The sequence below is a fragment of the Anser anser genome (genome assembly GCF_964211835.1).
Source record: "Anser anser genome assembly, chromosome: 14".
Classification (NCBI taxonomy): Eukaryota; Metazoa; Chordata; class Aves; order Anseriformes; family Anatidae; genus Anser; species Anser anser.
In genome coordinates, this window is record NC_139735.1 from 5,527,791 (window position 1) to 5,554,993 (window position 27,203).

The 27,203-nt window shown below is 44.7% G+C and overlaps 1 protein-coding gene across 7 annotated transcripts in view; it reads right to left on the reverse strand.

The window, feature by feature from the left end:
• Nucleotides 1-27,203, reverse strand: part of ADAMTS2 (ADAM metallopeptidase with thrombospondin type 1 motif 2) — a 245,481-nt gene that overhangs the window by 159,982 nt on the left and 58,296 nt on the right. The window contains exons 1-3 of one of the 7 annotated variants that reach the window (XM_083798407.1): nucleotides 4,640-5,115; nucleotides 4,350-4,429; nucleotides 2,396-2,611 (exon numbers count right to left, since the gene is read on the reverse strand). In XM_083798407.1, coding sequence (XP_083654533.1) covers nucleotides 2,396-2,440 — 45 coding nt within the window. In that variant the 5' untranslated portion in view covers nucleotides 2,441-2,611; nucleotides 4,350-4,429; nucleotides 4,640-5,115. Of the gene's footprint in view, nucleotides 1-2,395; nucleotides 2,612-3,469; nucleotides 3,574-4,349; nucleotides 4,595-4,639; nucleotides 5,116-5,175; nucleotides 5,262-19,618; nucleotides 19,981-20,705; nucleotides 21,370-27,203 lie in introns of those variants that run through there. The other 6 variants (XM_083798405.1, XM_083798408.1, XM_083798409.1 and 3 more) reach the window with 6 other exon arrangements.

The following is a 27,203-nucleotide window of genomic DNA, read 5'->3' on the forward strand; positions in this document are numbered from 1 at the left end:
GCCATTCTATGCAAGTAAAATAACGCTACTGCAACTTATCGTTGAACTCCGCTGGGCAAACCTCTCCTGAGACAGCACTGCATCGCCACGTTAACTGAGCTTCTACAAATAGGAAACGGAGACGGGTTTCATCCGCCTCTTCCCCAACCAGCTGATTCCCATGGTCAGAGAGCAGACCAACGGGACACGCAAGCCCTTCGGAGGAAGCAGTCTGATCGCCTGTACTCCCAAGCAGTGAATGTAGAGGGTAATGCTGTATTTAGCTTGAAACTCAACATGTAGAAGAGGCAGCAATGAACTGAGATGGATCAAAGAAGGCGCTTTAAAAGAGTTCATGTAAGGACAACTCCATAGCCCAGGCAACTTTTGCTACAAATCGGGGCAAAGAAAGGGGAATACTGAATCGCTGTAATTCCCTCAGCGGCAACAGAACAGAACTTCCCCAGTCCTGCAAAGGGGATTTGGAGGTGGTGTTATTGGATTATACCACAGTGAGCAAAAGATGCAGAAACCTAACAAAACAGAGCAATGTGCATATTCACGCACCTAGAATTTCAAGAGAAACAACTGTATTTTGAAAGGAAGAAAAGCCCGTTCTCTTGTCTGAAACTGGACTTAAGGAACACAGGAAGCACAAAGCTTTGCATTACTTGTATTAAATGTCTGGCTGGTTCAGAAGCAGAACACAAATTAATTATCTGAAAATTAATGTCTGCAAAGTGACTAGAAGGCTTTTATTTTTCCTAAAGGAGGCTTTTTATATGAACTATCTCATTTCCTGATTAGCAAAATAAAACTATGAAATTATTTTCACCCTGGCTACATCCCAGCTGGATCCCAGCACTGGCCCAAGAACATACTGTACCCGTTTAGCTGTTGAGAAAGTCCAGGAGAAATTCAAGCATCCACTTCTCATCTCTCCTGATAAAGATATTAGCCCAGGAATGCAAACATAGGGCTGGGCATGTAATATATGGCCAGATACTTGCCTGGAGAGTTTTATACCTGGTTTTTGTTGCATTGTTACTCCCACAGCACAAACAGCACCTGTTCTGCTTTTGGAAGAGAGTCCAAGTCCAGCCCTAGATGACAAATCACCAAGGTTTACAACTCTGTTGTTTCTCTTCCCAGGTCTTATGCAGAAGGGTTTGTTCCATTCCAGAAATGCTCTCACCCCTAATGAGGGCCAGAGGACTACAGCCGACACAAGAGTTCACCAAACACTACTGGAGTTGTGCATGCACGTGGGTCAGCAGGCCAGCAAGGAACAATATGTGGGTCGGGTGCTTGAGTGCGATTCCTAGCAGCTAAATGTCACTGCAATATCTGTTTTCAATAAATACAGAGAAAAGAATCCATACCCACACGTTCACAGTGCACAGGGTCAATCCTGTAAGGCTTTTCCTGCTCCAAACCATAAAGTCATGAAGCAAGACAAAATTAGCAGTTAACCTGGTTTTATGTTAACGTGGAGTTACACCATTAGAGTAAGGGTTTAAGGCCATGACAACTACTGCTGGGTAAGTCAGGTACCTCCTATCTCATAAAAGGAGAATCCAAATACACACTGAGAGCCAAAATCAGAGAGCAGAATTAATGCCTCTTCTGTTTGGAACAAATAGAGCTATCCTTCAGGAAGGTGTCTGTATAAATGCTACAATAAGTGAGAATTGATTAGTATCTTCCAAAGAACAATGTTAAGATGGATTTATAAAAGAGATCAATAGGCATTTTTTTATTAGTCACATTTTTGGCAGCTTGCCTATAACTGCAAATATATATTTTAGAAGTTCAATTCAGCAGCCAAACCACGTTACAGAAAAAGAAAGACAGTAAAAGCACATCTCATGGAATTATATTAGTGCTTCCTCCTACCTACAAGAGAAAGTTCTACAATTAATTCTGGCCAAGCAAATTAATTCCACTTTACTGTAATACCGTCCCTTGAATTCCCTCCTCGCTGACTAGGTCTTTTCCATTCCCCTTCCTCATTCTTTTATTTCATAAATGCTTGGCAAAAGCATTGTCTGTTGGATTAGATCATACTTAACCTGAAAGGGGTTCACCAGTCACGGGTTTTAGGGTAAGAAGGAAGGCAGCAGCACAGGGAGATCTGATATCCAACCTGGTCCTGAACAGGACTCTGAGCATCCCCGGCCAACAAGAAGACTGCTGACAGTGGTACAGCTTGAGAAGCAGGTGCACATGAGAAAAGTCAAGGAGACAACCCAAAAAGACACAGTGCAGAAAATCAGACAGAGAATCCACAGAAATACAGCCCTAAGAAAAAAACAGACTGAGTTGCGCGTTGGGTGAACCAGCCTTTGAGCTGGGAGCAGGGATCTGTGTCCTGTTGCTTGATTTATTTTGAGTTGAGGGAAAGAGGACTTCCTACCTCCTTTGTAAGCAAGCAGGCTGTATGAAGGATAGCTGACTCCATCACCTCGCCCTAGCTCCAGCTGGCTGCAAGAGCCCAGCTTTTGGCAAGTCTCGCTCGTGGCAAAAGAAGGAGCGATACGTGTAGATGCTTCAGAGTTTAAAATGTCATATTTTGATGCTGACAAGTTCAAGACACAAGAAGAGGTTGCCATGGAAACACACGCTGTATTGCCTGGAACATAAGGCAACGTTTTACATTAAACAGGGAAAAGAAAAACTTGGACCAACAGTTGCCAAATTAGGTTTTGGGTGGGGAAAAAATTAGTTTGTCATTTGTTCTCAGACAAACACTTTAATTTAGAAACAATGAAGCCAAAAGTAATGAAAGCATTTGCGTTTTATTTCAGATGGCTTCCCTCTCCATAGAAAATGGCTTTTTGCTCTGAGGAAAGGCTTTATTTTGCAGTCCATCAGCAGCAAATCCACCTCTGTATTACCATATGCCAGCGTCTCCATATGATTGTCCTTCTATAATTAAAAAAATTACTTTAATGGACAGTTGTGTTCTTTGAAAAGTTACTCCTGCAACTCTCCTGTAACCTTACTTATCCAGGTACCTACACTGGCCAACAGAACTAATACAGGAATAAAATTGGCCAGAAACGTGCAAATTTGTATCTGTACAGAGTCAAGAAGGTCTTCGCCGTCACATTCACTGCCCAGCCCCTTCTCTAACTCACCGCTGGCCTGATTTTAAGACCCAATTCCCACACACCCGCATTTCCTCAAAAGAAAAGAATTCCTTCCAATTAATCTTTCTCCCATAAAATGTATAGCTGGAATGATTTTTCTGGAAACTTTCTATTAAGTAACCGCTGGATTTGAAAGACAAGATTTTTTTTTTTTTTTAAAGAGAGGGAGGTGGGGCTCAACTTCAAGCACTTTATTTTTGGAAGCACAGAAGACAGTTTGAATTGTTCAGCCTGAGCCCAATTCTTTTCTATTTTGAGTGTTCTAGGAAGCTTTACATTACTAGGGCATTTACTTGTTTGGGATTTTTGGCTATCACAGGAGTGATAGATCTACAAACCTTCAATTCAACTGAAATATTTCCAGTCCGCAGCTGTGAAGAGACCTTCCTGATTTTTGCAAACGAGGCCAAGTTGCACTTCCAAACACAGAGAGCTGTGCTCTGTATCATGGTGTCGCGATCAATGTTTTTGCTTGATAACTTTAATAAAATCTACACCAAATTGCAGACCATATTTCTTCATCAATACCTATCGTAACTACCACCGAGAAGCACAAGGGGAGATCTCTTTTTTGCTGACTACGAGAGGCCTAAGGATGTTCAGGTCACACTAGCGAGCCTGAAGACAAGCAAACAACCTTGTGAAGCAGCACGAGCTCACTGCTGCTCACTGTAAACACCCCAGCAGGCCAGCAATGCCAGCACAATGGTTTTAGATAAATCCTAATTTAGGGCTGTATTTTTACAGATGCCTATGGAGTCAGGTGTAGCTAACTGACATTAAAACACCGATGGGCTCCCAGTCTCCTCCAAACTTCAGCTTATGGGCTTACAATTGCATTACACCACATCCAACTGGCTTAATTTTTTTTTCCTGACCATCCTACTGTCATAACACCACCCTGTACATGGTTTTTGCTCGAGGGGTGACCCCAGCATCTCAGTAGTGCTGTATGCTACAGAATCCAAGAGCTACTGCTGCCACCCAAGCAAAATGGATCACAGCAAAAGGACCAAAAAACACTATTTTTTAATGCCAGATCATGTTTGCATCCATCCAGCAGCACACATAAATTCAGTGTTTATTACTGTATTTTCAATCTGTCTGTACAAGATTGATTCTGTGGCTGGTTCCAATACAGACTTTTTTCTCTTTTTAATCTCGACCACTTTTTGCACAGACCTTCCAGGTATGCAGTATAAGAACTTTTCCCCTTACCTTCTACTTTCAGCATTGGTTCTGAAAAAAACCTTTTGCTTTTCTTTGGAATCTAGGAACCCTGGGCATTCCGTAAAAACCTGACAAAAACATTGAAGCAAAGTAAGCATGCATCACTAGTATGTCTTCAATATTGTTTAAAGCATACCTTTTCCTTTTGTCACACCTCACTTCCCATTTTTTTCTTATTGTTACCTTTGTTGAATAAGTGCGTCTACTGAAACTCTAATACGCAGGACAAATATAAGGATCTTCATACATTTAGTTCCCTTAAAAATCCACAATTGTACCTGTTCCAAAAAGACTGAGGCAGGGAAATATGGAAAAGCTCATCTGTGAAGTTATGGAGACTGGCTGCAGTTCATTCAGCTACACAGGGTTCATCACAACAGTATTTGGCTCTTCTCTCTTCTGTTCTCTTCACTGCTAATGGATACTTTACTGTTTAATTAGTGCAGCATGATCCAAATCCCATCAAAGTCAATAAAACTGTTTTCATTTATGTAAATGGCCTTTGTACTAATTCCTGAATTAGTACCAGAAGCAAATAAAACACCCTTAAGAAAAAGCGTAGATACACTGAGCTTACACTTTAAAGTACAATCCTAAAACCTTCCTTCCGAGGGTTTTTACTTGCTTCGGAGAAAATTTCATTATTGAACAACTCATAAAAACAGCTTGACAGGCCTTTTTTCCCCAGTCCGATTAAAGTGTCAAAATGAATCTAAACGTAAGCATAGCTTCTCTGAAAAAACCTTCCCATGACTAAGGCAGCAAACCTGACTCTACAGTTATATCTTCCTGAAGCCACTCCTGGGGCTCCTACCTGCAGCAAGCCCAGGAGGGTTTCACTCTGCAGGAAAAGAGATTTAGCAATAGGACCGTATTTAAAAGGTCCTGCCCCGAGACACTTGTCATTCCTCTGGCCCCAAAGTTCAACACAGCTGGTAGTTGTGCCAACGCAGCTGTGTGCTGGGCTCACCTGGAGACAACTTCACCAACCTGATTCACCCACTAAGGCTATTTAGCAGACGACATCCAAACCTGGCTGAGTGGGATTAAAACAAATGATGCCCACCTGAAGGAGGCTCTGTTTAGTGGAGCGGGCAGTACTGCATAAAACACAGCTCATTTGCCGTAGCCACTTTAATCAAATTAGCAAGAGAGATCACCGGCTATTTTTATAATTCAGGGTGGACTAGAGGTTTCCTGCTCTTAGGATGTAGCCTGCTTGCTGCAGAAATTAATGAAGCATGAAACAAGCAACATGATGTTATGTAAACAGGGATATTAAAGCTTCTTCTGATACTTTTGGAGTATCCATTCTGGCAATCCCAACCAAGCCACACAATGCCACTGCATCATCTCTCACACAGCAGCATGTTTTTAGCTGACTGGCACATTAAACATTAGAGCTTTTTGCCAAGTTTGACCACAGAAATCACATTCATATCCAACCAGTGCTGACTCAGCTGCAGAGTCACAGAATGCCTTTCTAAATTCCCTAAAGCCCAAAGAAAAGAGCCCGATCTGTGTTGCCGGTTTGGGCAGGGCTTTTATTCCGTACCAGCCCAGGCTGGCAGCTCAGCAGACTGGGAGACAACTTTCCTGAAACCAACTTTGGCTGAATGTTAATAGAAAAGGAAGAAAATCCAAGATCGGGATGAGAGGTGCTTCAGTCCTGTGCAGGCTGGAGCTGTGACCCCTTCCCGTGGTGGATTCAGACACGGCAGCACCGTTGGACACGTCGCTGATGAGCTCCAGCTCTCTGCTCCCCTCTGCCCCACGCTTCTGGGCAGCCCCAACCCACCCTGAGCCATGACGGGGACTTGGCTCTGAGATGCACCAAGTTCAGTTTGCTCTCAAACATTAATTATTCCTGCAGACTAGCACTGAGAATAAAAGGGAACATCACTTCTTGCTTTGTTCTCCCCTCTGGACGTACTTGGTGAAGGAGAATATTCACTGACCAAGGATTTTGTTGTGAATAGCCCAGAATCAGTGTTCTCTGCCCACGCCTGCTGCATGGGCTACTCATGAGCTATTCTCATCACCTCAGCTCTCCAGTGCCAGGGCTCAGCATCTTCCCTGTTAACACAGATCAGATGTCTCCAGCTGTTCTTTCCTTTGGCCTTTCTTCTGACCCAGTGCTCCCTCCCACCGGAGCACGCACAGGGACACCGTCTTCTCGCTGCTCCCAACACCACGCTTCTCCGCAGGAACCACAGGGCATTTCTCCGCACCGACGGAAATATTTCCAGCTCACGAAAGGAAGAGCAGCGCAACGCACCAGCTCGGTAGCAGCCTGTGGGGAGCGAGCCTTTCAGGCAATCTGTGTAGCTCTGGAATTCAAACCCTTCGGCTGTGGCGCAGCACGCTGACCACCTCTTGGCAGCGGTTACAAAGATGGCCAGTTGCTCCGCATTCCTCCGCGAAGGAATGATGCTGAGGAAGTCCCTGGCTCCGTGAAGGCAGGGGATGAGGACCCACAGGCTCAGCTGTCACCCAGAACAGCTTCGGGGAGGACACCAGCACGGCAGGGAGCTGCCTCCCCACGGACCAGGAAGCCCACGACTCGGGGCCTAGTCAGCGTGACGCCCTGCCCTCCGGCACCGTCTAGGGCTTTCGCGATTCAAGCAGCACCAAAAATCGTAAATAGTACATTGGAGTACCCTTGCAGTACCCTTGACAGAGGAAGTCTATTCCCAGAATGAACCATATTGCTCTCTGTAGCTGTCCCTTGAACCTCTCGCCAAATGCAGCAGGAACGGGAGCAAGAAAAGGAAATCTCTTTGTCAGGGACCAGGCCAGGCTCATGGAGCGATCTGAGCTACAGGCAATGCTTGAAGGGTTTGGCCCAAAGGCAGCTGCCTGCCCGCTTCTGTCTCTGCTCTGCCCCCACTTTGCAAGGCGGGGAAACACGAACAAAGCCAACGTGCACGGATGTTAACGAAGCTTATGGAAACCAGCTACTGAGCCGCAGCAGGACTCCCCGTATCAAACCTGTAGCAGCCTGCACTCCTCTGGGCAGGCTGTACTCCTGTGGGCAACGCCAGGAAGGAAGGACTTTTTTCTGATCAGTATGACAGAACACCTACAGAGATATTCACTGGGTGGCTGGCCAAAAGACCCTGAAGTTTAGAAGTCTTCATTTAGTGCTTTTTTTTGAAAAGGGTGGACAAAAGGCTGGCAAGGTAGCACTGTGCCAAACGGGCAGCTTTACGACACGATGCTCAACGTGTGTTTCCCTCCCTGTGTGCTGCTCCCTCACAGCACTGCAGCACCACGGCGAAGCTGTAAGGTCACCTTCTGCTAATTACAAGTAGTCAAAAGTACAAGGCCACTACAGCATCACGATGCAATTTCCAAACCTAAATTTCCAGCTTGATAAAACTCAAGGTGCTCCAGCACCTTCTAATTCACGACCAGTTACCTTCTCTGAGTGCTGACAACTCCTCCATGAAGCAGCCCACGGAAGATCAGAACTTCCTCAAAGGAGACAGGGGGTCAGCTGACGTTCCCCATTCTTTCCAAGGATACTTGAAAGCATCTCACAATTTGTCACCGATAGCATAGAGGTCACAAAGCAGCCTCAATATATGAGGTTCTGTTTGGGGCTTTGCCTTTTTTAATTAATAATCTGATGTCCTAACAACAACAACAACAAATTTAAACTTTGGGATTTGGTAGACTCCTTGCAAATGTCAACATTGTATTAAGTCAAAACAATGGACTCAGTGGCGCAGAAGAGATATAAAGAGGATTAAATGTGACCTGATAGTTCTCTAACGTCAGTGACAAGTGATCTTAACATAAACAAATATAAAACAAAAAGAGGAAAAAACCACCAGTTTCCCACAGTGGGACAGCTAGAACATACCATAGTACTTACAAGCAGTGATTCATTGTTCCAAAATTGTATCCTCGGGTTAAAGATGACACAGAATCTGTTCTGGAAATGCACTTTAAAAATGCTACCTAGGCACGACATTTCTTAAATCCCTAAGTTAAGGCAAACACCTCTCTGTCATTCCAAAGGAAGACAAAATTGCCAGAAGCAGCTAAACTCTTCAAAGACCTAAGCATATCCATCATGGCCAAATTTCACAATACTAACATTATAACCAAATTTATTCAACAGTTTTGCCAGTGGTGTCACGATTTCTACAGGCTTGCATGATAACATGAAAATGTCACCAAAATTAGGTCAGAATGGTAATTCAGAGACAGGAGGCCATGGGGCCTTCGGTGAGCCCAAACCAGTGCGTGAGCACCCCCAGCGCCTGCGGCTGAGCCTTGAACCCCCCTGCCCCTTGGTGAGCAAGGCCTCTGCGAGTCCTCCAGCATGCCCGGATCACTGCTCTCTTCTTTCAGTGCATTTTGCCATTTCCAAATATGGAAACAAATCCCAAATACGTTCCTTTACCAAATCTCATGTTAATAGCACACGTGCATTTGCGGGTTTTGTGAGTCCTGCTGCCTCCCAAGCACGAGCGTATCTCTTTACAAACCACGACAGGCTGTAATTCAGACTGTCGGAGGAGGGCATGTCACCAGAAGAGTGTGAAAACATCTAATTACGTAAGGCCAGGTCCTCAGCTAATGCAAACTGACAGAGCTCCCAGAAGCCCACGGAGACACGATGCTGCAGATTAGCAGAGGTTTGGCTCGTTATAATTGAGCAGCCCCAACTTGTGATTTTCCCACCTAGTGACAGATTGTTGGACTCCTGACCACCAGAATCTCACGGAGGACACTGGGGAGTCGAAAGCAGCTTGCATCAGAGAAAGTAAACTCCAGTTTGGTTGGACACGTATTTGGGATCCAGACGAATTATCAGAAAAGCCTGTTGAAGAGATGTGCAGTTAGAGTTTTTCTCACATTGCTCTATCACACGATTTGGGCATTTTTTGGTTGGGGGAGCTGGGTGGGAGCTGGGGAGCTGGGAGCATCAGAGAAAGTAAACTCCAGTTTGGTTGGACACGTATTTGGGATCCAGACGAATTATCAGAAAAGCCTGTTGAAGAGATGTGCAGTTAGAGTTTTTCTCACATTGCTCTATCACACGATTTGGGCATTTTTTGGTTGGGGGAGCTGGGTGGGCAGACTCAGACAGGAGGAGAATCTTGTTCCTTTCTGGCCCCATCTTCACAGAAGAGCTGTCAGAATGAGCCTGCAGATTCAAGGCAGCTGGCATTGCCTCATCCTCCTGGCATGGACACGAGGAGGGTTTCTCCTGCTCCCTCCCCCTCGCTTAATGCATCGCCTCTTCTGTGGTGGGGATGTGGTGTGAGGCAGAAGGGGAAGAAGCTTTAGCAGAGCTATTTCAGTTCTAGGAGCACGCAGTTCTGTCCTGTTCATCCAGCATACGGGATATAAACGGCAATGGAAGAGCTGCATTTGAGCCTCTCGTACTCAACTCCCTCACCACCACCGCACCAGGGGACAGAGAACAAGGTGACAGCCAAGGTTATACGCTGGAATACTTGATGGCCTCCTTTTTGTCCCAAATTCTTTGCTAATCAACCTGCCCCTACAAAGCCAAATGAAGCCAGTGAAACTAAACTGACTTCAGCAGCTTTGGAGCAAACCCAAAGATCAGCTGCTTGCACTGGGACTTTCCAGGCATTTATGCAAAATGATGCTGGACCATGACACAGGAATTGACAAGGAATCTATTTTTACTTTGCGATTCTCTGCTTAGAGAAATGCAAGATTATACTGTATTTTCATAGGTCCAGCATTTTTACTGTATAAGATGCATATGATTATTGTTGGGCTTAATTTGACTGCAGTGAAATGCCTAAAAACTTTATTTTCACAGTAAATTCACTATCCGACTGAGGAGTGCCAATGAATTCTCTTTTCTTTCTTTGCTTGTCCATTACTTATCCAGCCTGAGTTTCATATTTCTCTTTCAGAGCGGTAATTCATCCTTTGATTAATCACATTTTTACACTTACTGCTTATGTCAGCCTTAATGTGCCATAACTTTGCAAATATTTAATATTGACAGACACCTCCAGTACTCATTTGGTGATTCAGTACTTTGGCTTAGGAATGAATGCTGGATCCACCATTTTCACAACGAAGCCTAGAACTATTAGGAAACTCTGATTTCAAGCTTTGCTATAAATCTGAAATCAATCCAAATTCATCCCTAGAATTTCTTCGTCCTTAAGCACTTTATCTGTATTGAACTGAGGTGGTGTAAAATTTGGGCTTCTAGACTTCAGGGCTGTTTTTTTTGAGTATACCATAGGTAAAAGACTGTGACTTTAGTTAGGATCACAATGCCCTACAGAGAGAGATTTTGAAAAGTTTCAAAGCCATATTTTTATCTACCTATTACTTAAAGTATACGAAAATTTTTAGACATTTTCAGCCTTGCAAGCTCCACAGACTGCCAGCTTCCAATATAACTTCTGTCACGTGAGAGTGTGCTGGCACACGAAAGACTCTTGGCCCAGCTTAGCTGTCTTCATCATCAGGTAGTGATTTATTTCTCAAAGACTGTTTTTTAAATACATTCTGGTTTGCAGAATGCTTTCCAAACAACATCTTTCACATTCCTTCCACAGTTCCTCTGCTTGGGGAAAGAAAAAAAGCCCAGCAATGTTAACGCTCTGAAGAATCAAGAAGTGTATCCTTCTGCATATGAATTGGATGAACGTGATTTACCCAGAAGTCGTGATTTAGAACAAATAAAACCACTATTAAAACAGCAACCACAGCCTGTGCTGCCACCTATCCTTAGTTAATCTCTGCATTTTCTGCCGACTCTTTTTCTACTTGGGAGCGATAGGCTCTGTCCTGTGAGCAGGTCTCCCTCCCTGCTGATGCAAGGGCCACAGACACCAGCCCTTGCAGCAGGCTCAGGAGCCACACGCGCTGGCTGTTAGTTCTGGTTTTTGCACATGGGGGAAATATTAGCAAGGCTAGCAAGTCTTTAGACTGAAGCCTGTGCTTTCCCCTCTTCTAAATTCTATTTACTATGTTTTTATTCAAATTCAGATGGGTTATTACTATGTTTAGCTCTTGAAATATTTTGACACCCAGGAAAACAGGCCTTTTCTTTCCTGTTAGACTTGACAAATTATTTTGACTTTCTCCATCCTATACTGAGCACAGTACTCAGTGCCTGATGACAGAAGGCACCTGTTCACCCCTACAACTCAAAGAAGAAACTCCTCCAACTGTTCAAGAGCAGCAGAGAACCTGGAGCCTGGGTGTGCAGTGTGAAGGTGCCTTATCCACAAAGATACCAATGATATTCATTGACTCTCTCTCATTACAGGATTAGTAAATTTCATGCTTGATTTCAGCAGAAAATGGATTGCAATCTGTCCCCTGAGGTTCACCGGGCTAGAGGTTAAATGCTGGAAAACAGTGGTCTGCCCATGCAATGAAATTCGAACACAGAGGTGAAACTACAGGAAAAGTTAACTTCCTTCCTACTGTCATTCCTTTTAATGTGGCTTTTTTGATAGCTCACCCTATGAAAAGGAAATGATAATATTGCACTTTGCAGGTATAAGATTCAGAAAGTATCGCTGACCCTGGGCAATTTCAACCTTTGAATTCTCCATGGAATGATACGCAAGTGAAGAATTAATTGTATTTATTTATTTTGAAGATAAAGGTCACAAATGCAGTAATAAAGAAGGAAAAACATTAAATTTGACATAAACCAATACAAAGGGAGTAAGACAGAATATAGATGTGAAGGAAGTGCTGATAAAGCTCCAACGGAGTGGAATTTTATAGTAAAGTAGAGAAAAACCAAGCACAGCTACAAAGGGGAAAGACACAAAGCAGAACAGTAAGTTCGTCTAAAACTGCAGCTCCAACTTCTGATGCTCAAAGACACAAGTCACGCTCCCTTGAACAGACTTGTTTTCAAATCCTGAGAATAAGGCTGTGGTTTAACAATGCAGCTTGAGTCCACCTCTTACCTAAGGAGCCATCTCACTTTTCTTCTCGCGCTCAGCTGAGGATGTTCCTGCTTTCATCCCTTCGCCTGTACAATCGTCTGTCTCTTTCCACACGGAACCAGGTCAGGGAGCTGAACTGGGAGGCTCCAATTCACTGGTTTTGCCAACCACCTCCTGGCTTACCGCAGAGTAAGAGCACCCCAGTGCTGGAGCAGGGCAGGACCAGCAGCACATCACGGCACAGCCAGGGGAGCAGCATCACCCTCTCAGCACCAATGATGTGTCGAGAGACCCGTCTGCACTGGGAAATGGCACCTTCAAAACAATGTACCGGGGCTGATTTTCACTGGCCTGCTGGGCTGTGAGTCTTCAAGAGACACAATTTATGTTTCTGTCTTTTCCTTGAGGAAAACTCTTACTTGAAACACTTAAACAGGAAAGTTTCTTAAAGAACTTTTTTTTAAAATCAATGCTGAGATTCACATTTGTGATACAGAAACTCCAGGTTTGAGGCAAGTACCAGACATTTCGAGACCTGGGAATAACTCAGAAGATCTATAGTGGAGACTGTGATTTAGCTATGAGGAAGCAACATGCTCTTCAGCACTTGAAGAGGATACTCTTCTTTTCAATGTTACAGTTTAATGGAATGGTGCTGAAAATAGCGTGTGAGATGTAGGCCTTTCATTTCGCAGACTATTAAAACCGGGAACCTGCTGTGTCAAGACTCTGCAAACAAAGATGAATTTAAAACACACACAGATAAAGGGGCTAAGGAAAGCAGATGTAATGTGTTAAAGAACTTGCTGAAACTTTGGAAGAATGGAAGTAATAAAAGGAGAAGGTGATCTGAAAAAGAGGGTGTGCACATCAGAGCAGGAAATAAAACCAGAATGCAATTTCATGCAACCCCCTCCAAGAGACTGAAGACCTGCTCCCTGATTCTCTGTTTTAATCAGGCCCAGTACGAGAAGTGTCCTAGCTGACTGTGCAATTAAGTAATGGCATGACCTGCTTACAAAGCAACCGGCACCAGTAATAAAAAGGGTTCAGAAATGGGTCAAATAAAATACTAGCGTGATCTGTGGAGAAGAGGTCCTGCTCCACGCAACAGCAGGAATTCTGGCTGATCCAAACAACTATTTTCCAGCTTTCTATAGCAAAAGGTATACGTATAATTAACTCAAAACGTGGGAATGTCTCACCATTTGCAGGAATTTACACTATTAGATTCTGGAACACCTTTTCACACTGCAGAAGCACTGGGCAAGTAGCTAAATAAGCTAACAGCATCCTTCAAAGGACACGTCTTTGGAAGCTAAAGAGGGACAGACTTCTGGAAACTGCTTACCCCAGAAAGTAATTATGACCTTATCAAAATTAGTTACTATATTTGGGTCTTTCAAGATGGAAAGTAGAAGGAGCCATTAGGCACATTTTCTTGGCCATACGTGGTTTAATATTCTGGTTGGAAAACTAGTTCTTGTGTCGTCAAAAAGAACAGCACTGTTGAGATACCACCACAACGAGGACAACACAAGACAAGGTCAGGTAAGACAGGAGGAAATGCCTGTCTTTTATCCATATGCCTACAACATACCACAAAGATACCAGCTTTGGTTGCCTGAGGATTTTCTGTCCAGATGGTGCCCACCTGTATGATGTCAGAAGTCACTTTGCTCTCAGCTAAAATGTAGGTGAGATAATCCATGCACAGAAGAGGCAAAGAAGAAAAAAAAAGTACTTACTGATGAGAGATTCTCTTTTAAGGAGAGCAAAATGAGGATAATTTACTCCAGTTAGAGGCTGAATCATAGTGTTTACATTCTCTGTATTTCAGGCTATAACTCAAAAGGAAAAGTCTCTGCAATTACAAAGCAGAAAAGGCTGTCTAACTAGGCTAGTGTTGGCCAAGGACATGAACAGCAGAAACCCAGAGAATGGATTAGGAAGTAAGTCTCTGTCCTGTGAAAATACATGGCTGTGCTTGAGTGTTAGGCATCAAAACAGCTCCATCGCTTTCTGCCAGGTGATATGGGTCTTTTATATAACATGTGTGAATGGTGATGTGTACTCAGACTCTGATTCTGCTGAAATTTACACACGTGCTTGGCTTAAACAAGTCGAGAACCCAACTGAATTTGAAAGACTGTGTGTGTAAATAGACATCCCACTCTAATCACCTGCAGAGCAAGGGCTGCTGTTTCTTAAAGAGAATTGCTTTTAAGTTTTGTTGTACAGTGTGTCACAGGAATTACTTGCAGTTCTCCTGCCACTGTGCTACAGTTCCACTTGTCTGCAAAGCAAAAAGCCCGCAGTGTTTTTTGCCATTGCACAAAAAGTAAGTGGCAACTTCGGTTTGATTTTGTTTTAATTTAAAGCGAAAACACTCCCAAGTGAAGAGATTCTATATGCCAAATTTTAATCCACTAAAAATGGATACAGCATAGTCAAAATACAAAGGCTAGGAACTCACAATACCAAAAAAAAAATTTACTGGAAATATTTGTAGCAGGCATCTGTTTTAACCATCAAGCACTGGACTTGAGCAGACTTTGAAGACAATATTGTGCTACCTTGAGTTCTGCTTTTTTTCTCCATCACAAACCAATGAAATTCAAAAAACAGATAAAACAGAAACAAAACTGAATTGTAAATCCATATGAAAGCAGGAGATGGATGTCTAAATGGAAAAATAACAGTTATATAAGCATGTTTGTCTTCTCCTGGTGTATTCATTGTGAGCAGAACCTTCACCCTCATACCCAAGTAAGTCACAGGATCTCACTAAACTAAGATAGGTTCAACTTCAGCTCTGTGGCCAGTTTCAGGAAGACATCTCTACCTGGAAGGTGTTTAAGAACATAACCTTAAAGCTCACTGACTTCAAAGACCTCAAGCACATGCTCAAAGTTAAGCAGGATTATACTAGACAAGGACAGATCTCACAATGTGTTTAAACATCTTCAGGAGCGCAGCGAACACGGCAGGAAGGACAGAGAGAATTATCCCAGGAAGGAGAGAGGCGGGCTTTTCATGCAGGGAGTCCGAATGGCTCTCAGGAAACACCATGGACTGACTCTGGAACCTGGCCTCCTACATTTACAATTTACTTACGTGTCTGAAATCAGATCATATGAATACCCCCCTGTAAAATAAAGGCTGCAGAAAATAAAAATATTCCATTATTTTAAAACACTAAAGAAAGTACTAATAATACAGCTAGTACATAACAAAGTCTTGGGACAATTGCCACTTAACACTTGACAATAAGCACTTAACAAGAGCCAAAGCACCAGCCAATTCCTGAAGATTCATGACTGGTGTGAATGTATCACCCTGAACCCACCCAGGTCAGCTCAGTACTACAGCTACAATTAGTATTGGGCAAGAGTCTGACAAGTACGCTGGCTTCCCAAGCATTTCTAGAAGAAATAGCATCTGGGCAAGCAGCCAGCCAACAGGCTTCTCTCGAACGGCTTGTGAGAGTTATTACAGCATCCAGTAGAGACTGAAATGTTGTAGGGCAAACCCTGCCTATTTCATCCCCTAAGAAATACTTATGTCAGTCTTAACATTAAGGTGACTAAGGCTTGGTACCCCAAAACAGAGTGCATGAGATGTGATGCATATAGCTCTATTTCACAAATGTTGACAAACTTGCCCTTTTCCAGGCAATAAATCTGGAAGGACTGCCATAATCCTAACTCTTTATTATCTTATGGCATTTTTACAGCCTCCAAGCCCTTCCCCTTCACAACTAACCCTCGAGGAGAACAGCCAGCTCCCTCGACCTCCAGCTGCATCCCCAAGTAAGGACCTGGCCAACGTCCACGAACGTACTCAAAATGCCAAATCTTCCACATCAGGCTACAGCCAGCATCTGGCCATGTTGGTTTTGCCCACTTAGTGGAAAATTAGTTTGAATTATATCACGCCAATCAAAGTGATATCAAGTTGTTTGGAGCGTTTTTGACTTAAGAGTGAAAGCTTTCACAAAACTTTTCTTTATATGGTAAAACTCGCACCCGTAATTCAAAGAGCTGTTAAAAAACCTATTGATTAGCTTTAACCTTCCAATGATTTGTAAAGACCCATATAAACTCTGGAAACACACCTAGATTGCATACTTCAGAAGTCCTCTTCATCTGTCTCCGATTTGATTTTCAAGTCAATATTAGTAGTTTTGTCATTGATTTCTGTTAGAGAAAACTGAGAGGCCCCGATCCAACTGTGCATCTCCTCAGTCAGGGCAGCAGATAAGGCTGCATACGCATTCACTGTACCTTTTAATTTTTTAGAATGACTGTGGATTAAAAACCTTCACCATTTATAGTACAGTTCAAAAATCTGTTTGCAGATCTACTATTTTCATATAAATCCATTCCAACAGCCTCTCATTCTGGCAATACCAGCAACACCAGACAGACTCTTCTCAGACAATAATTGGAAAATAAGACACATTTGGCAGTTAAGTGCAAACCAAAGGGGATGTTCTGAGGAAATAACATCAGAAGTTGGCAAGGCGGTAGATGCATTCACTGACTTGAACTAGATTCAGTCAGCAAAAGTTTGCAATGTAAAGACCAAAGTATGAAACTTTAATTCAAACATTATTTCCACCTTAATGTCCGGATGCAAAAGCTGGAAACCCATCAGAAGCATGGGCAGATGTCAAACCACCTTTCCAAGCAGGCACTTCAAGAAAATACTAGTCATTAGATGAAGCAAGTTTTAACAAACTCTAACCCCTGTCTGTTGACATCTCAGTTGTCACAAAGCTCCACCATCCCTATCTCCACAGTAGCCTACAAAAGGAGGTGGAAATACTCAGGATATGTTAAGAACGTTGGCACGTACATCATTAAGCAGCTGAAGGAAAACGCATGAGACTTCCCAATATCTCCACTGAGGTAAACTAGATGTGAAGCAAAAAATGGACATACAAAACCAGTTGGGAATAGCCTTGTCCATGTCTTCATTCCCATCTGAAATACCAATAAACCCGAGAGTAACATATGGGCCAGTGGTCTTTAAGAATGCCTCGTTAGATAGATATTGCTCCAGAGACTCTCCAATGCTCCTTGCAAACACAAGAAATAAAAAGGTAAACAGAGATAGTTAAGTGCACTCAATTTACCGTGTTAGTTCTCAGTATTTCTGTCCATGGACCGGTGACTTTTGGAGAACTGCTAGAATCATTTCTTGGAGTTTGTGTAATTCTATTGATATCTGTTTTAAACTCTTCCCCCAAAAGAAAGACAGAAACATGGATGGAATGGGTAGAGATGGAACATAGTACCCAGGGGATCAGAGTTCGATTTGTTGTTCCACAACAGATTTAGTGCACAATCTCAGGAAAATCACTAAGGCCAGATGCTTAAATGTATTGAGGTAATGCTTCCTACAGTATGGTTTCAAGGACTTGGGCAACAACAAACATGGTCTCTGCCTTGCAACATTTGCAATGGAGATACTCACTAGAGGAAAGCAGTAAACTATTTCCAAATGCAGAAGTTGTAGCACCATGTGAAAACCAGCATGACTTCCAGATTAGAATATGGCAGCTGTCAGTACCACACTCCCCCACTAGACCATATCTTCTCCTGATTCTTCCAATGGACAACGAAAACAAGAATACTGGAAAGAATCAGGCACACGGGTTGTGGATGCAAGCTGAAAACTAAAATTCTGTTGGTAGCTTTCTAGATTTTAGCCATTTACGAGTGCCATTGAGTTGAGGCCTGGCTTCTTTCCTTTGCATTTGAGAAGTTGCTTCCAACTGTGCCAAGAGCAGCACTTTATAGACACTTTGTCATTTACCCATGCAACATGAGGCCTCGGACCTTTACCCATACTTTCGACCTCTTGGACCTTTTTGGACTTTTTTTGGACCTTTTACCCATACTTCGGCTTTGACTCTTGCTATATTTTACCATAACTCTTCTCCACACACATGGAGTCCACACTCTGGGTAACAGCGGGCAGATGAAGGAACGAGCCTCCCTACTGTCCTCAGAGTCAACTGCCGCACTGAAAGGAAGATGTCACAGGACTCTCCTCCACCTTTCAGCACAAAGAAGAAGAGCTTTGGCTCCAAGCTGGTTCTGCAATGCTCAGAGCAAGTATATTTTGCTCTATACAAAATGATCCATGGTATAGGAAGACCAAAGTACTTTTGCTTCCCCACCAAAGGTAGGCCTGTAGGCTTGTATTCTGCTTTCTAAATTGCTCTTCTTGCACAGCACTGGTGTTCCTCTTGCCCTCAGACAGCTGTCCACATCAAATAGTTACAACATTAAAACCTGCTTCACAAAACAGGAATGTACATGGCTAGCAGAAACCACAAGAAAGGAAAGAGTAAAGGCAAAAGTATTTGATTCCCTTCCATTCTCAGATAGCCAACGTACTATTCCCATACATGTTATCTTCTTGGCACAGCAAGTGAACAACTTCCTATGATTAAATAAATAAAAATACAACTGATTCATACTGGCTTTTTATGCAGAGAACTGAGTGCATTAACATTCAGTAATCCCAAAACTATAAACTCTAAAGGGTACAGCAAGAAAATATTGGCTAGATGAGCTGTTCATTATCAAAAATATAGTCTTTTCTCACTAAACAAATTGCTAGGCAGTAATCATCGTTCAAATGATAGTACGATGGTTTAGGATGTCAGGCACAAACAGTTACCATTGGACTGCTGAACGTGAACTCCAGAACAGAAAACTGCAGCAAGTTTTAAAACTCCCAGCCTTGCAAAATGAATCACAGGGAGCTGTTTCACTTGTAAACTCCAACTCTTTAGAGACTTTCCATCAATCACTTGATTAGGCAATAAAACTCACTGAGTGAAAGATCTATGAAGAAAGACTCTGAATAAATTTAATTCTTCCAGGGCAAAAACATATCTTACCTATGCGATCTGTTTGCAGGGCAGCCCAGCCCATTATTCAGGATTAAGTCTTCTAAAATTTCTCTTTGCAGACTGGAAGTGAGAAGCGGGAGAGGATTTCCAGAACACAACATTTCATCCTGTTTCCAAAGTGTCTGATACCTCGAGTAACTTTACCACAAATCAACACAAATCTTGGCTTCAGCTGCTCTGTCACAGAGTAGCTACCGCAGAGCATGTGCTCAAACTTCTAGTGCCGCTGTCTGTAAAGAAGAGCCTGGTGCAGCGCAGCTATTCCCACACTAGGGAACATTAGTTAATTTGCATTCACAGTTACCATATGAGGTGCGAGTTTATGGCAGTCCACACATTTTATATTTAAATACTGTAGGAAATTAATGTAATTATCTTAAGATGTAATAACAAAAGTAACTTACCAACCCGTCGCAATTGCTGATAGCAACCGAAGCGTTTGGCAGATCAGTGATATCCCCAACATAGAGGCAATTCCCATACAGAGGTTCGATGTGAGTCTCGTCAGAGTCCTCCTGCCACTCAACTGTTGCTCCAGGGGCAACGAGCCTCGAGTTCGGCCGCAACCTGAAGTGAAACTCTCTTCCGAAAACGGTGACATTGTAAAATATTTGCTCGTTCGCTGCTTCGCGTCGCAAGTCCTCCGCAGCTCTCCTGAAGCGTGCTTTCGGCGGTCCGGACACCAGGTGGGACAGGAACCTGCCCTGGGAATCGGTGCTGGTGGGGATGACGAGGCTGTACTCCTCTATATTCCTCAAGATCGGATCTTTACGGGGAGAAACGAGAGAGACACTAGAACTAAACGCATCCTGACGCCGCGGGATTTTTTACTCCATAATTCATTAGCCCAGCAGCCACTTACATAAGGCAGACGGACGCTGCGCTCCGCACGGGCAGAGCGCTTCGCTCGGCGGCGTGAAGCGCTCCGAGTTCATTCAAACTTGCCTTTCGGTGCCGGCAGCCGCCGGCAGCCCCCGGAGCCCGTCACCCCTCAGGGACCCGCAGCGCCGGCCACGCGGACGGGGCCCGGCCCCCCGTGCCCCGCCGGTGTCCCCTCGGGGCCAGCGGGGCTCCGCGGCCGGGCAGCGATGAGGGGAGGGCGCCGAGCCGGGCCGGGGCTGCTCGGGGGGGACCGGGTGGGCACCGGGAGCCCCGAGCTGGTGAAGGGGCCGGGCGGCAAGCGGGGGAGGCAGCCCCGCGACTTTGGGACGGGGCAGGAGGAGGAAGATGAGGAGGAGGAGGACGAGCAGCCGTGTGCCGCATCCCGCCCGGACAACTCCGGCACCGAGCCGGGCTCCCCCCTTGTGTGAGGGACAGGGGCACTGCAGCGGGGCTCCCCGTCCCTTCCCCGCCGGCAGCGCGGCCGCCCCGTCCCCTTTCCCTTCCCCTTTTCCCCTTCCCCGTTCGCACACGGGGACCGGAGCCCCGTCAAAAGTCCCGGCGGCCGAAGTTGCGGGAGGGTTCCTCGCACACACACACACACACCCCTACCTGCGTGCCCGGGCGGCCGCAGGGCAGCGGCGGGCAGGGAGAGAGCGCAGCAGCAGAGCAGGACGCAGGCGACCCCCGCGGGAGGCTCCATCGCGGCCGGCCCGAGGCGGGGAGCGGCACCGGGGCTGCCCTCAGCCGGGCCGGGCCGGCGGCGGCCCCCCGCTGCCTCGGCTCCCCTCAGCGCTGCCCCGCGCCCCTCCGCCGCCGCCGCCTTCCCGTTCAGCCCAGCCGCAGCGGCGGTGGCGGCCGCGCTCGCGGCTCGCAGCGAAGCAGAGACACCAGGAGGCGGCGGGGGTATAATACCGGGAGCGCGGGGCGTGCGGGAGGGAAGGCGGCCTGATTGACACAGCCGCTGCCACACGGCGCTCGGCCCGAGGGGAGCGGGGACTGCCCGCGCCCAGCCCCGCGCCCAGCCCCGCGCCGCCCCCGCCCGCCTCGTCCCGCTCCCTTCTGCCCCGTTTTCGCTCCGTTTTGCCCCGTTCCGCTCCCTTTTGCCCCGGCTGTGCCCCGTTCCGAGCCGGGCCGGCCCCCGAGGCAGCCCCCGAGGTCGGCGGGCAGGGCTGAGGCGGCGTCCCCACGCCCCGGCCGGCTGAGGAGAAGTTGGGGCACTTCTCGCCGCAGCCCCCGGGGGCCGTCGAAAGTCCGGAGGGAAATGGGGAAAAAAAAAAAAAAAAAAAAAAGTGTCAGCGACCCCGGCAGGGCCGGATCGGGGGCGGCCGCCGGCTGAAGGCGCTGCTCTGAGTAGCCACGGCACGGGGAAAGGACTTGGGCTGGCTGGTGGCAAGCCTAAAAATCCATGCTGCAAAGCCATCTCCTATCAAGTATCTGCAAGATGGAGAGAGAGACCCTGGAAGCATTCAGGAATGCTATAAATACAATATAGAAGGAGATTTTTAAAATAATTAAATAATAAAGAGTGGCCTTTATGGGGGGGAAAAAAAAAAAAAAGTTATATTTGTTTCCATATGGCCAGGATAAATGCCATATCGCTTATTCCTTTCAGATAATGTATATATTTACTCAGCTGCAACATTATCGGGATCATTTGCTGTTTTCATCCTTTTACTCCGTAACCTTGCAGAATCCCAAAAGCCCTTCCCGTGCCCCCTGCGCCCCCTCAAAACGGGCACGCGGTGCCCTCCTGCAGGAGGCTGGTGCTCTGCCAAGGAATTTTCCTGGGTATCCTTGACTATTCTTGCTCCTATATGACTACAGTTCCAATTAATAGCTTTCGTCCCCATCTTACGGCCACAGATGAAGGGTACAGAAGAAAAATAACAGTGCTGCTTAATGCCAGTGCCTGGGTTTTATGGACCCCAGGTCTGAGCAACTATGGCAGTGCATGACTTTCTGCTGGCGTGGTTTGATGTTCTCGTTTGATTTTCCCAGTTTTTAGGTTAAGGATAAAAAGGGAAAGATCATTCTGAATAATGGAGTAGATCAATTTGTGCATTATATTCAAACATCCCTTTACCTTTTTAAATGACCTTTGCTTGGGTTGGCCGTCAGTGCTGGGCTTCTCCCAGTTCTTCCTTTTGGTTTGTTTTTCTGTTGGCTCATTTTTTGTTTTGTTTGTGAGTCCATATTGAGCAGATTCTCTTACTTAAAATCTCATATACTTTCATCAGTACACAGCTGGTAAAGTTCCAACTTCATTTTTATTGGACTTGTATTTTAAGCTGATGATGTGGCTTTTTTATGTTCCATCCGTCCCATCCTGCTCAAATTGAAATAACTTCTGCTCATAAACTTGAAAGGGAGAGGGGCCGGCCTTATATTTGAAATCAAAGTTCTTATTTGTATATGATGCATCCAGAAAAAAAAATAGGGAAATAGTGTATATTATAGAAATACAAAACACAACCTGGCCAATAGTTCTACTAATTAAGATGGATTTTAGTTCTTGAAAAAACTGAAGGTTAGAAAGTATGCTTTAATATGGATAACAGCTGTACTGCAGAGTAATGATATAAACAAAAAAGAATCAGTAACTGCCTCCGCGGAGAAGTTTATTCCTACACAGAAACCAAGTTCTACGTGCATGTCTTACTACGTGCGTGTCTTACTATCTCACCCCACGTGGCTCAGAACCAAAAACTCCATGGGCTCCATGGGCTGGTGGAGCTCCTTCACAACCTTCTTTATAATTTTTAATTTTCTCTTGGAAAAAAAATAATAATAAATAAATAAAACAGAACAAGTGTCAAACAATAGAGCCAGATCTGCAGTTGGTAAAGATTGTGCTTCCACTGAACTCACTGGAATAAATCCTGGTCCCCACTGAATGACGTTGGTGAGAGCTTTGCTGTTGACTTCAACAGAGCCAGGATTTTATGCGAGAGATTCGCAGCGCCAACTTAGACCAACTGAGGATGTGCCACATGGCACAGCAACGGGGCCCGTTATCCTTCCAGAGAAACTATGGATCCAAGTTTGATCCAGAGGTGGTCCAAAGCCTGCCAGGCACTGCAGAGCCTGAATGGGTGAAATTCAAGAAAAGAGAAGTTCTTACGTCCTCACCCTGCTCTTACACCACCATAGCAGAGAAGTTCAAGGAAATACCCTCCCCAGAACCAGTTCTCCATTTCCTAAACTCCTCACTTGGTATTCCTGATGCAGACAACCGAGGTTGCTGCCTGGGTTTCCAGGGAAGGGCCTTGCCATGGCTGTCTCCAGCAGGATGCTTCACATTTTTCTAGGATGAACCAGAAAAACTCAACATGAAATGTACTGCTGCATTACTCACACTTACAAACCTCTCAATTAATTGGTGTGAACGGAGTCATATCATGGTTATTTTACTGGAATGAAGGGAGGAGGACCAGATAGGGAGGCTCTGCTCTGATAGTTTGATCTGAGGGTGTGCCTGTGCTGCTGCCAAACGTGACTACGATGACACAGACGTTTGCCTTTGCTGGAAACAGGCACGCAGAAAGGAAAAAAACGATGCGCTGTGTCCTGAATGAATACCTAGTCTGATGGAGAGGGCTTCCAGCAGCTCACGCTGACATGCCCACAGCAGCTTTAACAAGCTAGCTGAGCCACAAACAGCTCTGTAACTGAAGCAGTCCGGAGTTCAGCACAGACTGCCTGCCTGAATATTCACCTGGATTTACGGATCTTGTCCGCACCAAGTTTGTGCAATCTGTTCCTGTTCCAGCCTGGGTACACGCGTACAAACTGCAGTCAGACCTTGCCTGTGGAGATGTTCTCTCAACATTTAATTCTGCTTGGTAAAACGAAAAGATCCTAGGCATACATCACCAGCTACTGCTCTGAAAGTGTTTAAAAAACATGTAACTAACTACACGTTGCAACTAGAAACCTTGTGTCTGAGATTCCTAAGATCTCCTGCTGTTTTCAAGGGAAAATGCTCACGCTAGCTGGGCTCTGGGGGGAGATGATGGACTGCAGCGCTCTGCCTTCTCCACAGGGCATGCGATCAACCTGAGCAGGTAACCTGGAGCCTGCCAACAGCCTTTGTGATCCAAAATGGTCCAAGCTCTCAGGCAGAGCTCCCCAGAAGGACAGTTCTCATTTCTGACCTCCTCACCGGGAACGTGAGCAAACGTCTGCAAAGGACTCGACATTGCCTGCTTTATGTTTCTTATGCAGATTGCTGTCTTCGCTTTCACCCTTAACTGGAATGCATACTTTGTGGCTCTGTAACACCATAAAGCTTAATAAAAAAGAAGAAAATTTAAAATAGCACACCAGTTCATTTCCTGCACGCTTGACATTTCCAGGCTTTATATTGTTTGAACCCTTCTGCCACTCAGAGGTGATTCTGCCAAGGCAGGAGCAGCACAGGACATGCCCCAGAACTTCGGGGCCTTAAGTAAATTCTTTGGCAACAACTTCAGCAGTTAGACAGCAGTTTTGCAGCCTGTCATTGTTGGGCTAAGGGACTAACCTCTCACTTCAGACAGCTAAGATTTCCATCTTCCAACTCCAGAACAGCAGGCATCCTGCCCAGCCTCGCGCCACCCGTCGGTACTGATGCAGGACTCCTGCAGCCTGGCACAGCAAAAGGTTGGGCTGCCTGTGAATCGCACAGACCAAGACATTCCCCTGCAGTAAGGGGAAGAGCTGCAGGGACCAGCTGCAGACGTCTTCTTGGGTCTACACTCATTGCTAACACACATTCAGATCTCTTCTGCACATGGCCCAAAGCTCCTGCCTGCCTGAGCACGGGCTGGCAGCTGAGCTGCACGCACACCGGTTGCTCTCAGATACGGGGAAGAAAGGAACAGAACTAGGGGACAAGTTTCCTGCACTTTCTTCTGTTTGGTTCACCACTTTGCGGCCCATAGAAATGTTCGGTCTTAATTCCCTTTCACGTTTTCTCTGTCAGCATAGTATAAAATTTCATTGTTAACACTCCTTTCACTAGCTATCTGTATTTAACTGCCAGGACAATTGTCTTTTGATAAATAGTACAATCCCTCCCCTATGTTTTCACCTTGATTCCTTCTGCGCAGATTTACTGCCTTGCTATTAATATTCAGCCATGTGATTTATCCCAGCATGTTCCCGGAATACTTGCCTTCCCTATATAAATATTTGAATGATCTTAATTTCAACTAATTAGTACTGGGACATTTGATTTCCCTCTTGAAGAATTCTCATTTGTTACTAACCAGTTCCTTTCCAGTTTATGAGATCTATTTTGAGGGGAGAAAATAGAGTTACTGAACGAAGCAAGCACTTTTTCAATACTGTTCTATCCTTCCTCATACTGTTCATGTCAATCTGCTGCCAAAATAACTCTCCGAGGTCTAACATCTCAGAAACACCAAGTGCAATAGGCATTGACAATAAAGCCTTCCTATCCTGCCCATCAACGTGCTTCAGTCCTCACAGAAAGCCAGACCTGGGGAAGACAGACAGCTTAATATCACAGCATTGGCCATGATCTTGAGGAAAAACTTATTTAACATCTTATTATGCCACAGATTTGTGCAAATCACCCGACTCAGATTCATGCTAGGTCGGGGAGCCATACCAGGAGTTAGATGGCCCTCGATCTCAGGCACCCTCTGGGGCATCGCTTTCACCGTCGGCTTCAGCTGCAAAGGAAGCTCACGGCAGCTGGGCCTCAGTCGAGGGTTTGGATTCTCTTTTTTTCCCCCAGGGAAAATCTAGCTATATATAATTTTCCCTTAAAAAGCATTTAGCAAGTTTGGCTGAAACATTTGTGTACCATGACTTTCATAAAAGAGAAGAATCAACATCTTCCAGGAGAAACATTTCTGGGGAGGAAAAAAATGTTTCTAGTCAACATACTAATTTATTGTTGAGAAACAATTTTGATGGAGCAGTTTCAACCAACCATACTCACAAATTATTCTGCTAGAATAAAATCTTCTCCGAAGCATTTCAGCCATGCAGATATCTTTACCCTCCAGGAAAACCACACCATTCATTTTCACTGGTTGACCCACTGAAGACAGCATTAATCGGCTGTTCAGTCTAGGCATCTTTTTAGTGAGTAAGGATACATGCAAAGAGTATATATGAAGAAACAAAGTGAAAGTAATTTTTATAACTACAGTAAAATGCTTCTTAAAATACTTATTTATAAATCTAATTGAGTAAAGACAAAAGCAGGATTTTCCCCAAATCAAGGAGTTAAGAAACATGAGATTTCTTTTTTTAAATTAAGCACTATCAAGATTTTCAGATTCAAATCTCTCTTCAAATAAAAAAAATTCTACTTTCCAGTCACCTGTTTCACAGCTGCAGCTCTGGTAATTGGACATCTCAGTAATTTATATCTTCACAAAAAACTAATGCCCATTTAAAATGGGAGATTTTCCAGCCTCAGGATCATTATTTGTGTATTTGTATTGCAGTAATGCCTAGAAGGCCCAGTGGAGACTGAGGTCTATTGAGTTAGTAAGACAGTGAAGAAAGTGACCTGCCTAAGTACAAAGTTCAGTGCAGCAGTTCAGTAAAGCAAGTAGAAAAATAAGGATTTCCATCCCAAAATCCTGACAGGTGGTATAATCTTTCAAAAACTCATCCTTGCAATCCTTATCTGTTACTTGTAGGCATACTATTCAAATAGTATCTGTCCTTTACATTTACAAACAGTTTCTCTGAATAATTATTTCCTTCAACAACAGAAGTCTCAAGCTATTTCCCATCTCCATTCTCACCGCCTACACTACCACCTCGAGAGATCTCGTGCATTTGCAACTTAGCCTTTTTTTTTTCCCTTCTTTTAATCATGCTTTCTGGGAGCCATAAAGCTGCAGGGGAGAAAACCATAAATAATAGCATCTTCAGAGAAGAGTTTAAGCTCTAAGCGGTGACAGAGATACAGGGTTCATATGCCGGCACCACACTTGATCAGAGAAGTCCTTACAAATCAGGTTAAGGAAAATTTACTACTAACCAGGATCCTATATTTGAAGAGGTTTTTCATCAGTCATAGAAATGATATCATTTTTGTAGCTGCCGTTTAAGTACATAAGTAACACAGAAGGAAAAGCA